Consider the following 17,114-nt stretch of genomic DNA (forward strand, 5'->3'; position numbering starts at 1 on the left):
TGATGAGAGGTTACTGATGTGTTTGGTTATCGTGAGATTAACATCCAAGTAGACTCCTAGTGTTTTGACTTTCCAAAGAATTGGTATTGTGGAGGCGTCAATGTTGATGGAGGCGTAGTCATGGTGTAGGGCTCCTATTTTAGATTTAGACCCCATGATGAGAATCTCTGTCTTCTCATCGTTGAGGCAAAGGCTATTTAGTCCATCCAGTTTTGGATAATGGCGTAGATTTTGTTGATTGTTTCTGTGTCTTCGAGATAGTTCCCTGAGAATGGAATGAGGATCTGGGTGTCATCTGCAAAATTCGTGTAGATGACACCCATATCATCTAGGGTAGAGAATAGAAGTTTGGTGTAGGCGTTATAGAGGGTGGGGGATAGGCAAGATCCTTGCGGTACTCCAATAGGGACTGGAATGGGGTCAGCGGCTTCTTTACCTATAGCGACTCTAGAGGTTCGTTCATCTAGGAACGATTTGATCCACATGGTGGCATTGGCGGAGAAGTTGAAATCTTTAGCTATAGTGGAGCAGAGTTTGTCGTGGTCAACAAGGTTGAACGCTGCAGACAGGTCTAGTAGTAGGAGTATGCAGAGTTGACCTGAATCCCTGATAGAGTCCATCTGAATTTTAAGGTCCAGTAGAGCGGTTTCGGTGCTATGGTTAGGCCTGAAGCCAGATTGTCTGGACCCTAGGAGTTGATTTTGTTCCAGATGTGATTGGACTTGATTATACGCTATTTTATCCAGAATTTTCAGAAGGAAGGGGACTGTTGTTATTGGAAGGTAACTGGTGAGTATTGTGGGATCTAGAGTGGGTTTTTTTAGTAGGGGAGTGACCCAGGCCTCTTTGATGTTGGCTGGGACCTGATTGGTGTTGAAGGATGCATTAACAAAATTGGTAATAATGGGTGTGAGAGAGTGGACACATGATTTGACTATTTGGGCTGGCGCGGTATCTCCTTTGCAATTACAAGCTTTGAGTTTGGTGATGGTGTCCATGACTTGGTCTTGGGAGACTGACGTGAACGAGAAGATGGGGATGGTATTCAAGATGGGATTGAGGGTGAGGTTATCCTGGGGAGGATTGGTGGCTAGTAGTTGCTTTTTTTTGTTGATATTTTTGTTTGAAGGAGATTCATTTTGGTGGCTAGGGCGTCTTGAATAGTGGTGCACCATTCTTTATTGGTATTTATGGCAGAGGAGGTTGGTATGGGGTTTTCCAATCCTCTCAAGATTGAGAAGAGCTCTTTGGAGTCAGAAGCAGCTTTACTGATTCGGTCGTTATAAGCGCTGGCTTTGCAGCTGATGATAGCTGTTTTGTAGTTTGTTTGCTGCTTGAAAAGTGCTTTCAGTCTCTATAGTGGGGTGTTTTCTGTGTGCATGTTCGAGGGCGCGTTTCTTTCTCCTGAGTGTGACTAATTCTATGTTAAACCAGAAACAAGACCGTTTTCCGAGCATTTGGTTTTGGTAGTTAGGGGGGCTACCGCATTAATGGTAGCGGAGAGGCATTTTTGATAAGTGTCTGCTAGAAGACAAGGATTGTTGCTGGCACGGCAAAAATACACTTTGCACGGTTCCATGAATCAGTGATTGTGTCGGCAGTGCAAAGTCACTTTTCAGCAGAGCAAATTAACTTTGAACCGTGAAAATATTCCTTGAATCGGGCCCTTAATATGTTGCGCTCAGAGCATAAACTTGAGATTCAGTCTCCTAGCAAACCCACTGCAGCTACAGAGGGCTAATAGCAGTATACGGTAGCATGAGGGGGAAATATTCATTCCGATAGCAAATTCACCCACTTTAAAGCCAGCTTATAACTGGCTTCCACTGTGGCGCATGGACGGCTTCGGAAAGTATTGAGATGCACTAAAACATCTCCTGAGCCTGGAGGGTGCGGGGGTTCATCTCCCATGGGTAGCTCACACTAAGAAGCAGCTAATAGGGCTAAATGTAGTTGCATTATGGGAAGCCCCCGATAAAATAGATACATCCGCTCCATTTTGGATCACGAAAACAGCGACTGCAAGGAAAAAAGAATTTATGATAGAAACAGCTAGAAATCTTACGTTAGGCCCACACTATGTCCACGGAAACCCAGACTGTGGCTTTGAATGTTATCTAGATTATCGCTATATGAGAGATCCCTGTATACCCGATTTAAGATGGGAACGCTGCATTTAGCGCCCTTTACTAAAACGGGGGGCCAGGGTGGGTTAGGCTCTTTGTGGCTTGGCTATGGAAACTATTACTATTAGTCTTTTTAAACAAAAAAAATGGATGATTTTTGTCGAAAATCTTTTAACTGGAAAGAAAATGAATGTTTTACTCTTTTATTCGTTATGTATTGAAAAGTGTTTTTTATGTCTATTACTTTATAGTCTTTATACCGAATAAAGTATTAAAAAGATTAAGAGAAATATTCAACTAGGCATTTTCCGGTTGTTCTCCTTTTCTCACCGCTCCCCGTTGAGGTGTTTGGAAAGATAAGAGAATAAATGGAGGTCAAAATGAGAGAGCTGGGGACCCGCTCCCTATGGCTGTAGCGCTTGTTTTTATCTGTCATTCAGTTATGGCAGGAGCTGGCGAAGAAAGGGGCGGGATGTCTATACACCACTTCCTTCACTTCTGCCGCTGTCAAACTCTATTGTAAGGACATGGGAAAGGAATTGGCAGGTGCTGGTGTGAAGGCAACGGGCGTGGGTGCCACATTTCACCACCCTCATCTCCTGCTCTAACATCGCCATGTCTCAAATCGCTTCTTGTTTTCATGGGGTGCTCTATTCCACATCAGAGATTTGGGGGGCATTTTGTGCTGCAATATGGGTCTCATTTTAAGATATGTTTGAATCATGTAACGCGGAACTCAAGGAATTGCATAACAATTAGAGGGGGCCAAACAGTGTGAGCTTGTTGTAGGAATGTCATGCTTAGGGTCTGGTAATATTTGACTGTGCTTATTTCTGGTTATTCAACTAATTAAGGGATTCTATCTTGACTGTAGATAGTATTGGAAGAATGATATTATGGACATTTTATGTAGAAAACATTGTGGAATTTCACCTTTGCCGATTGTAAAGCTATGTAACAGCGATTAAATGAAGACATTTCATGTTGATTTTGAGGGCAATTTGGGGTCATTATGTGGGAATGTCCGAGTAATTCGTGAGTATCTCATGGATTCTGTGGGTCAGTTTCGCACTCAAATCCGGCACTTTGAAGAAGAGATGTAAGCACTTAATGAACTCTTGTGGGATTGTGTATATTTCTTTTCTGTAATTGATCGACTAAATATCCTTTGTAGTTACAACGTTTTGCTCCTTTTTTTGCAAGACCTTTTTGGCTTAAAGCATAGTCATTACTTTTCAGTTCAATTGGGAGTCTCCAGAGCTGACACACCAACAGAAACCGGTATGCACTGAAGTGCATCGAGAATAACCTCTGCGCAATATTGTAAATGGTTTGTAACCAGAAATGTATCAGGAACAAGATACTTTGTTGCATAACCAGTGGAACTGTATGAAACTTGTAAGAGATTATCCAAAGACTAATGTTATCGAATGTTTTGCATGACAAGCATCATGGATTACATTACATAGTTATTGTTGGAATTTTGTTTTCATGGCTTGAGAAAGCACATGTTTGGTCCTAAGCATGAAACAGATGTAGGACAGTCTTACGGAGCGTTTTGCGCCATCAACGTCCAGATGGCAGCTGTAGGCTGATGTTAGAGCCTGTTTTGTACTAACCTGTTTGCTCGATTTATGTACTATCCTAAATCCTGAACTCAGAGTGCACCACATACTATAAAGATTGTAACAGTGAGATTTGTTATGAAATCATACTACAATGAACCCCAACAGAAAACATATGAGTTTCCAATTAATTACCTCTGAATTGTCAACACTTAGGCATGCCAGCACAATTGTTGCAATCTGATTGTCCCTCGCCGGATACTAATTAAGCAATAAGTCCCGAGGTGGGGGGCCATTAACGCTTCAGTTAATGCCCAGGGCCGTAGTTACAGACCTGAGCAAAGTGAGGACCTTAACGCAGGCCCCATGACATTACATTACCTGAAGCAGGTATGCCCCCCAGCGAGGGGCTTGTTGCTATTAGTACTCAGGCCCGTAAGACTGGGGTACTCCTAGTGTATTTTTTTAAGTTGCGAGAAGCCATTGTCGTTTAGCAACGGAAAAAAACTAAAAAAGATGGCCACCATGGAAAGAGAGAAGGAACTATAAGTTGTCCCTTCTCCCTTTACATGGTGGCCATACAAAAATAAAGAAAAACGAAAACAAAGAAGATGACCGCCATGGAACGGGAATAAGGAACTACACATAGTCCCTTCTTCATTTCCATGCCGGCCATTGAAAATTCATTTTTAAAAAAAGTAAACAACGAAAACGACCGCAAGGGAAGGGGGAGAAGGGGCCACATGTTTTCCAAGCCCACCCTACTTCACTTCCCAGAACACTGTAGAAATAATCATCCTGTCATGCCTATCAATGTTAGAGTGGCATCGCCAGGTTGGCAGGATTCTTTCCAATAACCTCCCAGAAAATCTGTTCAGTGTTGCACTCTGTTGATTTATTTTCTTCGTCCTTGGACACATTGTTTCGAGAACTTGGCGTCATGGGGAACATTTGGCTTTGTGCAAACATAGAGATACTAACAAATCTAATTGGCTGAAGGGGAAGGAATTTGAATAATTTCCTTGGCACTACGGAGCAATGATGTGCATATTGGCATGACTGTGGATTAGCACTTAGGCCACTAACCATCAATAGTGGCACAAGTGCTCCTTGATGTTACAGCAGCAGTTCAGTGAGTCTTTTAAGAGTGGATCTTGCAGAAATCCAAGTCTGACAGTTGACCATAGCCTGTTATTTTTATGTCATTCATGTTTTAAAAATTGTACATACTTGCATACTTATATTTCAGAAACAACTCCCATGACAAAAATAATAGCAGCACACCTCGCCCTTCTTTTGGATGTTCGTGTCAGAAATAAAACAGCAGGCAAATGTGATATAAAGGATCTTTAGGAATACCATCCAGGATAGTCTGGCATTGATTCCCAAATTTTGTGCCAAGAAAATATTGCTGCACCCATATGTAACGTTTGTGGAGTGTACGCTTAAGTAAACTAGTTATAGGTAGCTACTGAACTTACAGAATTCCATTTCTAATGTCCTTTTTATGCCTTTGGAATTAAAACAAAAAGGGAGATCCTTGATCCAAATGTTGTGTGGCGCTTTGGGTCACTGGTGATGTGGGCACTGGATATCTGAAATTGACATGGAATTGTTGATCAAACTTATTATAATAAGTGGTTGATGGTTAAAATATGAAAATATGCGCCTTTTAGCAGAAATTCGCACATTTTGTGTTACATTAAAAAATGACAAATCTTTTACTATTTTGTTGCAAGCGTGAAATCGCGATAAGCTGGATGGTCGGTCTAGGCAGAGCGCGTGGATCGAGCGTGGATCGAGGGACCCAGAGGAGCTTTTAAAGGACAAGCTGGCTGTTGGCATGTCAGCAGGGGTGTTGCTAGGTTTGCAAAAGATCAGGGCCTACGCTAATGCCAGGACTGTCGCGACTCGGGGCTAGCTAGCCTTTTGGTTGCATCCCCTGAGCTTCTACCTGGGGCTGCAACCAAAAGACGCAGGGCTACAGCCCCCCCGCCAGCCATCCTCTTAGCGAGGCCTCTGAGCATGTGTGACAAGACCTTTGACGCTCCATGGCCGGAAGTCATTGTGTAAACACAGTACAGTGTGCTGTCGTCTTAGAGCTTTGGCTTCTTCATTTTGCTAGTTATTGTGGCTGCAGATAGCTCTGAACTGAAACATGAGATGCTAGCATTTCACAAACAAAATGATTAATTCCCAGCTACTGAACGACACCCAATAGAACAGTATAGAAGGCAGGCTTGATCTAGTAGTATGACATCTTCCAAAGTGCCATCACTTCAGAAGCAGGCGTGGTTATTCAGCGGTAAGTTCCTTTACTTTAGTATGTTCATGAAACCTGTTTATATGTTGGCAGGATATCCAATGAACACTGTCCCTCTCCGAGAATTGAGTCAATTTGCACAGTGTTAATGCTGTGCTGCTATCGCTTCTTCTGCCGTCCTGTTGCTCCATTTTGGCCCATCTCTGTGTCCATTTTTCCTTTCTTGTGCCCTCCTCACACCCCCTTCTCGCCATCATGCCATCTTATTTCTGGCCTCCGTCAATCTTCTTCTCCGCCCGGTCTCATTGCTGCCCTTGAGTGCATTTCTTCACATACCCAAAGACCCAAATGCTCAGCAGCTTGCCGCTTTTGCCCAAATGTTGTTGAAAGGACTGTGCATTTTATCTTCTTCTGTCCGGAATATCTTTTTATTAGAAAGGAATGTTTGATTCCTCTCTTTAAGCAATCACGCATAAGAAGATTAAACGAGGCATTCTATCTATGCAGGGCTGGGAGAGTGAGCTAGCAACCCATTGAATGGGGAATTGTGTATTTCAGGCCTGGAGGATGAGTTCAAAGCATATTAGCCATTTGATGAATGATGTTTTAGTTTTGGAAAATGAACTGCTTACATTGTACACATTTTTAAGCATTTATCAGCGTTTCTTAACTTGTGGTTTTATCCTATTACCCCTTATGCTATTTACTGCACATACTGTATAACTCTGTGTTGTAATTTCTACCTGTGTAACCATTGTAACCTATGCGGCTATATACCTTTGGGTCGGGTGCGCTTTATAAATGAATAAACTAGACTAAACTGCTGATTGTTTTATGCAATTCATTTTGTATGTGACTTTTATGATCTGTCGGATCGAAATAAAGTTATATGAAATGAAATACCCAAGTGCATGTTACCCTAACTGTTTACGTGTGGCTCACCTGAGCGTCTGGAATCCTACGAATAAACCGATTGGCAAGCTAATTTTTTGATGCAACAAGTGAGCCATTTTGATTGTTAGAAGCTAGAGTTCTTTTACCAGACGTGTTTGGGATATTTACCACAGTGCCCCCCATTTGAAAGTACTTGCATTATGCCGAATTGAAACACCAGCTTCCCTTGTTTTGATTAAATAGTGTGTTAACGCTTTCACAGTTTGACAATGGTAACTTTTTGTGAACTTGCTTGCGGCAACCAATATCTGCTTACTACGTTAAAAAAACGCGGTGTCATATTCACAGTATTTCTTAATGTGATTTATCTGTATTTTTTTTTTTTCAGATAACGGCTCAGGATCAGGAGAAGGAGGTAAGAGCAAGATTCATTTTCATATTGTATATTATATTCATTTTTTTTTCCCACAGAAGAAGAATATGTTCAACACAGTTATTAAAATGTTATTCCCGGAACAATAACTTAATGCTGCAAAACATCATCTACGCTCCTGTCAGTTTAGTTCTGGTAATAATATTGTATGTAATCAGGTAATGGCATGGACATCTTGCTTTTTGTCACAGAGTTATATGCTTGTTTTATTTCGGTTTGAAATGCAAAACCTTTGAAATCTGAAATTTGCAGATGCATAGCCAATTGGTATTTGTGAGTCGCAGCAGGTTCAGAGGGGAATCTCACAAAGATCTCCAGCAGCAGATAGTTTGCTCACTAAGCTATCTTACTCTCCATCCACTCTACATAGGCTTATGATATGGAGCCCGCAAACACGCCATCACGGCCTGGACCCATTCATCCGCAAACAGATGGAACGGATCTTCCTTCTGGCACTACATTGCATTGCCTCAATTTAGTGTTATTATTTTGTTCTCCTTGAAAAAACACGTTGTAACCTTACATGACACCAATCTGGTTTTATGTTTCAATGCTTCTGATCTCATTGCACATTTTGTAGAAAGTTGTTCCAATTCACAAATAAGTTACTTTGACCCTTAACTGAAACCAGGAGATGATTACTCAATTCACACAGAAGTTACTCTGACCTACCATTGACCTACACCTGAACACGGTTATTCAATTTACAAAGGCGTTACTCTAACTTACCATTGCTTGAAACATGGATATGGTAATTCAAATCACGAGGAAATTACTTTGATTTACCATTGATTGAAACCTGGATATGGTTATTCAATTCACAAAGAAGTTACTCTGACTTAATTTTGATTGGAACCTGAATATGGTGATTCAATTCACAAAGAACTTACTCTGACTTCATTTTGATTGGAACCTGAATATGGTGATTCAATTCACAAAGAACTTACTCTGACTTCATTTTGATTGGAACCTGAATATGGCTATTCATTTCACAAAGAAGTTACTCTGACATACCACTGACTTAAACATGTATATTGTTATTCAATTCACAGAGATGTTACTCTGTACAACTCTTACTTGCAAGTTATAGGTTTGGAGCTACCCCTAGTAAGTCAGGAGTAAGTCTGAGTTACTGATTGTAACTTCAGTCGGAATTACCCCCAGTAATGATAGGAAGTCTACCAGAACTACGTTTTCCCCCATCTCTTGAATTTGAGTCACACTTGTTTTCGCAAAGACCATATGTATCCGTCTTGCACAACCTAGTCTGCCATAAATTCCTGCCATTTCGCGAATTACCACAAGAGGTCTGTTTCTTGTCCCAGCCCTGATATATCGGTGTCCATATGTCGCAAATGTGTTTTCCTAGCACAACAAACGCTCTATGGAGGTCCATAATGCATGGGAATCAGACAGCACCCCTGCTCGGGACTCTGCGGCAAGGAGATTGAAGGTGTGCTTGACTCCCTTATACCTAGGTCCGCTCCTTCCATTCCCTACAGGATCATTACAGTGCATCAGTTCAGAAATTGAATCAGTGTACTAGGATTTTATCAAGAATTATAATTTGTGTCAATTCAAATATATTGAAGTGTTAAAGTAGGTATCTCCATAAACTCTATTGATTAAATCAATGAAGACAGTTTAATGTGCTAAGCGAACTTTCCCTGCCTCTCCAAATAATCGGGGATGGAAATAGCTCACCACTCTCTTGCCGCCATAGTATATGCTGGTGCAAAATAACCTAGGGATGTGCCTAGACACCCATAGTGCTCCTTAGCGCGGAGTCCTTAACATGAAATCATCCTGATCAAATGAATTAATCTTAACCACTGGCATTGCTCTGGGCAACCCTCCAGACCATCGTTCTTTGCCTGCCAAGCCATTACAAAAGGGGAAAGGTTATACGCAAAACATCAAGTATTGTCGAATACAGGAAGTTGTATCACTCTGTCAAATTCTGAGTTTCAACATGGAAACTCCTTACTTCCTTCCGCCTGTGGGAATAAAAAATCTCCATGGTGCCCTGTTGAAACCTGCAATAAATGTAGGGTCACTGTGACTGGAATCAAGTGGCCCCATAAACTTACCACTTAGAGTATTTCCAGAGGCCCTTTGTGTCTCATTGTGAGCCAGAGTAGGATAATGGTATAATAGGCGGTATTTCAAATGCTGCCTCCTATCACAGCCTGCCTGATTACAGGTGCATGATGTGTTTACCTCATGTGGTGCTCTTGGAATGCCCTCTGGGGTTGATTATGAGATTGTTTTCCACCACAATTGACCCGCTACTGAAATGCACACAAGGGTCATTGCAGGCATAACTGACCCCACTGTGCTTCATTGTGCATAGCACAGTAACAATATGACCCTGCACACAAGGGTCGTTGCAGGCATAACTGACCCCGCTGTGCGTCATAGTGCATGGCACAGTGGCAATATGACCTGCTACTGAAATGCACACAAGGGTCATTGCAGACTTAACTGACCCCACTGTGCCTCATTGTGCATGGTACAGAGGTAATTGCTTCAACGTACACCACTGTGCATCATTGTACATGGTATAGTGGCAATATGACCCGTTACTGAAATGCACACAGGGGTCATTGCAGGCATATCTGACCCTACTGTGCATCATTGTGCATGGTACAGAAGCAATATCTCCCGCTACAACTGACCACACCGTACATTATTGTGCATGGTACAGGGTCAATATGGGCAGCGACTGAAATGCACACACAGGTCACAGACACAATCCAGAAGCACACCGCATTGAGACGCGGTTTGTTCATTTGGACCAGCCCTTAATAAAGGGCAGCCAGCACCCGGGAGGCTTGGAACGCAAGCTGTGCTGTTCCCGGGTGCTTGTTTCCCCAGAACGAGGCTTTGGCAGCAAGTCCACGTCTCCTTGAGCGCCATATGGACTGCACATGCGCGGAGGGCGAGACACGGCCAACCGCACATGCGCAGTTCCCCGCGAACGGGAAACCCAGAAGCGACAGGGACTGTCGAGCGCTGGGACCCCCCTAGCCTGAAGCACGCGTAAATCCTCCAAGACGGGGCGTGCCGGAATCGGCTGGCGTGCCCCAAAACCCGGGTAAGTGGCGTGACACTATGCCCCCTCCCAGAAACACCCTGGGGCCCCAGGCTTCCAAAGGAAGCGAATATAGAAGTCGCGAACCAGACAGGGAGCATGCACATTACTGCGTGGTTCCCAAGTGCATGCACATTACTGCGTGTACTTCGAATTCGGGAACCCCCCGTACATTAATGGAGGTAGGATAGGAAATTAAACGCCCATAGGCGTCAGTCACGTATGATTTCAGGAGGGATACATGAAAGACCGGGTTTACTCGCCAGGACTGGGGCGACTTTAAGCGAAAGAGGAGCCAGTTTGGTGGGCAGGTTACGGACTGGCAGGTTTTTTGAGGATAACCAAACCAGATTCCCTTCTTGAAAATCAGGTTCAGGGGTCCGCACTTTGTCAGCCTGTTTCTTCATACGCTCCTGTGCCTCTGCAAGGGTACTGCATGCCAAGTCGTGTTGTTTCTGGACGGCGATGACCATCTGATGGGCAGAGGGAATGGCACTGGACTGCACAGGACAAAAGGGTATCAGTTTAGGATGTTGTCCGGATGAACAGTAGAATGGGCTGAGACCGGTGGTGGTATGGACCGTGTTGTAGGATGTTTCTGCCAGGACTAGGTTCGCCTTCCAGTTGGATTGAGTGGCATTGGAATAACACTGTAACTATTGTTCCAAGGTCTGGTTTGCGTAATGCGAGTATTGCCTGTGCGTTGGGTGCAACCGTCTCCACACATCTTCCAGTCTGAGGTCTGTCAACAGTGTCCCCAATGCTTTAGCTGCTGGCGCAGGTTTTGCTAGCTTGCTATCAGACGTGTCTATCCCGGGGTTCAGGGTGCAAATGAAATCACCTCCCCACAATATTGCGTCACCCAGCAGGGGGCTAATTTTACTATATAAAGCCCTGAAGTAGGCTGCGGTATCATGGTTAGGGGCATATACATTTATGATGTTTTCCAAGAGTCCCGCCACCACCACCATTCTACCTTCTGGGACTGTTGTCGATCGGAGCAGCTGAAACGGCACAAGCGGTGCCACCCATGTAACCACACCTCTTGCATATGATGAAATCATGGCTCCCGTGACGCTACCCTTCCATTTTCTCCTAATCACCTCCAATTTTTCCTTGGTGAGGTGGGTCTCCTGTAGCAAGGCTATATCAATCCTCATCCTCTTTAGGTACATCATTACTTTATTACGTTTTAGGTAACTATTGAGGCTCCGTACATTCCAGGTCACGACTCTGAGGTTATCTGATTCCATTGACTTGATGCCCTCCCTCTCTCCTCCACTTCCCATGTCGTTTCCGCTGGCTCGTTTTCTGGCTCATTTTCCTCCCCCTTTCAACAACTCCCCTCACCCCCCTTTCCCAGCCCCACCCCACTGCACACAACTCTGTCCCCCCCTCCCTACCCAACCCCAGCAAATGCCCAGCTCCATCCCTGGATCTCAGGCCCACCCGTGTCTGGTCCTTTCTCGTGACACCGAGGACTAGGACCCCACGGGGCGTCACCAAGCTTATAGTGACCTAACTAAGCGTAATGCTATGGGGGTTCAAGGTTTGTTTCCCAGGATTCCCACTTATATGATTAGGATTATTCAGTTCAATCGGATCTTGCAAGCATGTACCATCCCAGCAGCACATTCCCAGTGAGCCTTATTTAATACTATATTCTAGTCCCAGTGGCTTGCGCTATGTCACCTAGGGTGCCACAGCAGTCTGTTAATTATCTTCTTCGGCTCCCGTCTGGATACCCGATTCTTGGGGGCAGCTCTGCACATCCAGCCAATCCATCGCGTCCTCTGGTGTTTCAAAAAACAAAGTTTTATTCTTGTGGAACACCTTCAATTTGGCCGGGTAAAGCAACATATATCTATAACCTGATTCTCTCAGTCTTCTTTTCACCGCTCCGAAGTTCATTCTTCTGCGTTGTACCTGCAAGGTATAGTCTGGGTATGCTGTGATTTTCGCAGCCCCCCTTTCGGTTGTTCTGCCCTTCCGGAAGAATTTGAGTATTCTTTCCCGATCCCGGTAGTTCCGAATTTTTGCAATCATTGGTCTGGGAGGGGTTCCCGGGGGCGGCCTCCTCGTTAAAGCCCTTTCAACAGCAAACCCCTTGGTCAGTGTCCCTCTGTTTATTTCCTGCAGTAACATGGTTTCCACATATTCCGTTGGGTTAGGCCCTTCCGTTCCTTCTGGCAATCCAACGATGCGGATGTTATTGCGTCTGGCGCGTCCTTCTTCTTCCTCCGCTCTGTTCTCCAGGTTGCCCAATTGCTGTACAAGGGCATGGAATTCCGATCAGTGGGCGGCGCATTCCGCCTTGTTTGGGGCCATCTCTTTTTCCAGGTTTCCCGTGCGCTCCACAAGCGATCTCACATCTTGCTTTGTAAGTTAACATCTTCCTGGACCATGCCGACCTTAAGGTCCAGTGCCACTTTCAGTTCATTCATAGCCAGGCCCAGTTTAGTCTCCCAGGCAACTTTCAGGTCCACAATCGCAGCCAGCGCCTCCTGGATTGTGCCCGGAGCCTCCTCCATCACAGTGGTAGTTTTATCCTTATTCCTGGTCCTCTCTGCCCCTGGAGATGTCTTGGCATAGGTCTCCAGCGTGGACTGCTTGCTCGACGGTCTTACAATTTTGTTAGACATTGTGCCGTGCCAGCTGGGTGTGAGCCAGCAGAGCCACCTTTCGCTTGGGAGTCCATATGATGTCGGACAATTCCTGATGTTTAGGGCCCGCTTTGACTGCGTTAAGGGTGCACCCTTACTGCCCGTTGCGCTCCTAGAATGGGCTGTGTCCTTCCACGTGCTTGCGCCCACGCAATATCATTGCGCTAGCCCCCGCTTTGTTCCCTCCTGCTACCAGTGGTCGGGCGATTTCATTAATTCCGCACCCCTCTACTCCGGGACCCTGCCGGGCCCCACTGCCATCTGGCCCACAGTCTTGTTTTTGTCGCTTTTGTCGAACCCCTTGCCGGAACAAACTGTCTTTCGCGTGTTCTCGGGGTTCAGCAAATGTTCCGGGGTGGGCTGCCTGTATTACCCCTTTCAACTGGTGATAGGGTCCCCTAGAACGTGGGTCTCACCCGGGCGGCCTGTTATGTTGCTCACTCTGTCTGGGTGGTTGCGTGGGAGCCTCGGCACTTGTGGATGGCACCAGCTCCGATGCAACCCTGCTTCGTCCTCAGGCTAGGGTGCACAGTTTAAACTTTCTGCCAACCTTTATATGCTGCGCCACTAGCTCGTATGCTGTGGATGGTGCCCTGTGCCGGGGGCCCGTGCTCACCAGCACACTCCAGGACCGTGTGTGCTGCTTTTTGGTCTCGCTATGTGCCACCGGGGGGCCTGGCTGGGCACCACCCTCGGGGCGCATCCACTGCCCAGTGGAGCCTCAGTGCCCGGAGAGGCCCCTCTCCCCAGCCTCTTTGCACCTTTCTCTGGTGCGTCGGGCCACAGCCCGGCCAGTCAGGGCACCCGCCGGGGGTGTCCCTGCCTGATCCCGGCATGGACTCGCAGTGTTCCGGGTCATCGCTGGTGTCTGCTTCCCCTGGCTTAACTAGCCCCCCCAGGTCCAAGCACCACGCGGGCCCCCGCTCTGTCGGATGCCTCATGGTCTGAATTCAGTGCCCGGCGGGGCGCCGTGACAGCTGCTTCATCCCGCAGCGCCCAGCATCCGCTGCACCGCCTGGGGCGATCCGCGTGGGTCCTCCACTGTATCTAGGAGTTGGGATGTGTAGGGTGCTCCCGCTGCTCCTCTTCCTGTCTCGGCCTGACGTCTGTCGCTCGTTCCAACGGGCTCCCTCCGGCCAGGTCTTCACACTGCTCACGGGCTGGGCTCACAGGCTGGGCGCTTTATTCCATGCAGAGCCACAGCAGGCTCAGTCGGATTACACCAGCCTGCGCTCACGGCCGGGACAGTGCCTGCGGTCAGTTTTTGACCCTTTGTCCTCGGTCCACCATCTTGTCCATCCCCTGGTCTCGAGAGCACGGCTACTTTTCAGTGGTCACAATTCTTCCAGCTCTGCACCGATCAGCCTCGCGGGTCGCACGATACATGCACCGGACCTTCCCACATCTTGGTATGTGATGCCGGCATGCTTTTTCCCCGGGAGAATCAGCTTAATCTGAAGGATCTGTGATGGCTCTATGGGAGCTCCTCAAGAGCACGTCCCTTCACGTAGCCATCAAGCCACGCCCCGTCTCCCAATTGATAACGGGATTATGTCGCAGCAGCCAAGGTAATCCCAAAACCACCTGGTATGAGGGTGACTTGATTTTGTCCAGGGCGATCTGTTCTCTGTGTTCCTCAATCTGTAGTCGGAGACCCATGGTATGTTGTCTTAATGGGACCCGATGATAGAGGAGTACCGTCTATGACCTCCACAGGCAGGACATTGCTCCTGGAGTACAATGGTATACTATGTTTTGTGGCAAAGACTTCATCAATGTAATTCCCAGAGGCTCCGCAATCCAATAGACTATAGACCTCTGTTGTTCTGTCAAACCAGCCCAACTCGATCTTCAATAGCAATAAGACTGCCGGCTGCATGGGCTGGAGCACGGGGCTTGACCCGGAAAGGACTGGAAGAGATGGGGGACCTGTCGTTGCCCTTCCTGTACACGACAGGCCCGCTAGTTTTCCGACTTCCTGGGAGGGCGTAGAGGACAGGTACCTAATTAATGGCCGGCGCCCCCACATTACAAGCACAAACCCAAATTCCTCCTACGTTTCTTTTCATTTTCGGATAATGTGACCTTCACAGCGCCCAATTGAATGGGTTCTGGACAGGATTCCAAAGACCCAAGAGCTCCTGTTGATGCAGTAGGTGATCTGGGGAGCATCCACTCTGCCCGACGTGTCTCCCCTCTTCATTCTGCCAGTCTATGATCTATCCGCAAAACCTGTTCTATGAGTTGCTAGAGGGTTTCAGGCTCTGGAATGTGTAACAACTCATCTTTATACTCTTCTCTTAACCCCCCGACGGAACAGGGTCTTCTGGGTTATTTCAGGCCATTGGGAGTCGGTTGCCAATTGACAGAAACGCCCTATGTAGGCTATTATATTGTTGCTTCCTTGTTTGATGTCCATCAATTGGTTTTGTGCTGCTGATGCCAGATTGGGAGACTGAAAGACCTCCAAAAACACCTTTTCAAAGGCCACAAAGTCATTGAGGATTGGGCTATTGGCTGCAACCAAAGGTGCTGCCCAAGCAAGAGGGTTTCCGGTTAGATTGCCCAAAATGTACCCTATCTTGGCCTTATCCCGGTTGAAATAGGAAGATCTGAAGAGGAAGTGTATCCTGCAATGATTACAGAATTCAGCCACACGTGTGGGATCCCCATCGACTTGATCGGTGCAGTATGAGCCATTGCGCCTTCCGCCTGAGAAGCAGCTCCAGTACCTTGTGCCACCATCTGTCGTAATGTTAAGTTTTCCTGATGAAGTGTGGTCATCTCAGCACGAAGAGCCTGTATCTCATCCCACATTTCCTGGGCTTCATCCATCTCAGAATTGGAAGGCAGGAGTCTCAATCTGTTAAGAAAAGCGTCTCGAGGGCGCACAGTACCTGAACTTCCCGTCGATGGTCGTGGTGAGGTAGCCAGAGGACCTGCTGATGATTGTGTAACGCCAGGAACCGGCCCAACACCCACCCGTGAGAACACCGGGTGTGAGGTGAACCGACTCCCAACGCCACGTGTGCGCACTTCCCTGATTTATGCAGCGTCAGGACAGTGCAAGCACTGACAGGGAAGGTGAAACTTGACTGAAACGATGATCTGATTATGGAATCCGGTGAACCCAGCGACAGTAGGATTTTCAGGAAGGAATCAGACTGGAGAGAGTGACAAGTCCGCAAGGCAGAGTACCCAGGCAGAGGCAGGCGACCAGGCACAGAACCAAGGAGGTTGAAGACAAACCAAGAACCACGACCCAAAGGATTTGAGGGTAAACAGAATGGCAGGTAAACCCAAGTCAGGACCCGAACACAGGAGTTGTGTCCAGGCAAAAGAGCCCTAGGTGGCCAGTGGAAGAATCAGGGAGCAGGAGACCCAGAGGAAAAACCAAGAAGGGGAACCCTGCCCAAGGAACAGGAGAGCCAGGGAATAAGAACGGCCAAGGCTAGGGAACAACCAAGGGGAAGAACCAGGAGGCAGGAAGGAAGAAATCAGAAACTAGTCTGAATCAAGGGAAAGTTGAGGCAGCTAAAGGGAGCTGAAGCAGGCGAAGACACGATCCGGAAGCAAACTGCGTTGAGACGTGGTTTGTTCATGTGGACCGGCCGTTATTAAAGGGCAGGCAGCACCCGGGAGGCTTAGAACGCAGCAGTGGTGTTCCCAGAATGAGGCTTGGGCAGCAAGTCCACGTCTCCTTGCACGCCCTATGGACTGCAAATGCGCGGAGGGCGAGACACGGCCACCTGCGCATGCGCAGTTCCCCGCGATCGGGAAACCCGGAAGCGGCAGGGACAGTCAAGTGCCGGGAACCCCCAGCATGAAGCGCTGGTAAATCCTCCAAGACGGGGCACGCCGGAAACGGCCGTTGCGCCCCGAAACCCGGGTAAGTGGTGTGACAGTGGGCCCCCTTGAGGACAAAAAATGGAGAGAGAGGGAGAGGACTTCAATCTGAGGGAGGAGCTTCTCTGTGTATATTTCAAAGCTGTAGTGGAGGGCCTTGAATTCAAGCAGTCTTACGCTGCTGTGTTTTAAGCATGCTCTATGCCATCAGTTTTACCTCTTCGGTAGTT

At 46.9% G+C, this 17,114-nt stretch overlaps 1 protein-coding gene across 1 annotated transcript in view; it reads left to right on the top strand.

Annotated features, from left to right (window-relative positions):
• Nucleotides 1-17,114, top strand: part of TMEFF1 (transmembrane protein with EGF like and two follistatin like domains 1) — a 577,671-nt gene that overhangs the window by 353,984 nt on the left and 206,573 nt on the right. The window contains exon 4 of the mRNA XM_069620632.1: nucleotides 7,237-7,263. Coding sequence (XP_069476733.1) covers nucleotides 7,237-7,263 — 27 coding nt within the window. The remainder of the gene's footprint in view (nucleotides 1-7,236; nucleotides 7,264-17,114) is intronic.

Source organism: Ambystoma mexicanum, chromosome 5q (genome assembly GCF_040938575.1).
Source record: "Ambystoma mexicanum isolate Mex_15411 chromosome 5q, UKY_AmexF1_1, whole genome shotgun sequence".
Classification (NCBI taxonomy): domain Eukaryota; kingdom Metazoa; phylum Chordata; class Amphibia; order Caudata; family Ambystomatidae; genus Ambystoma; species Ambystoma mexicanum.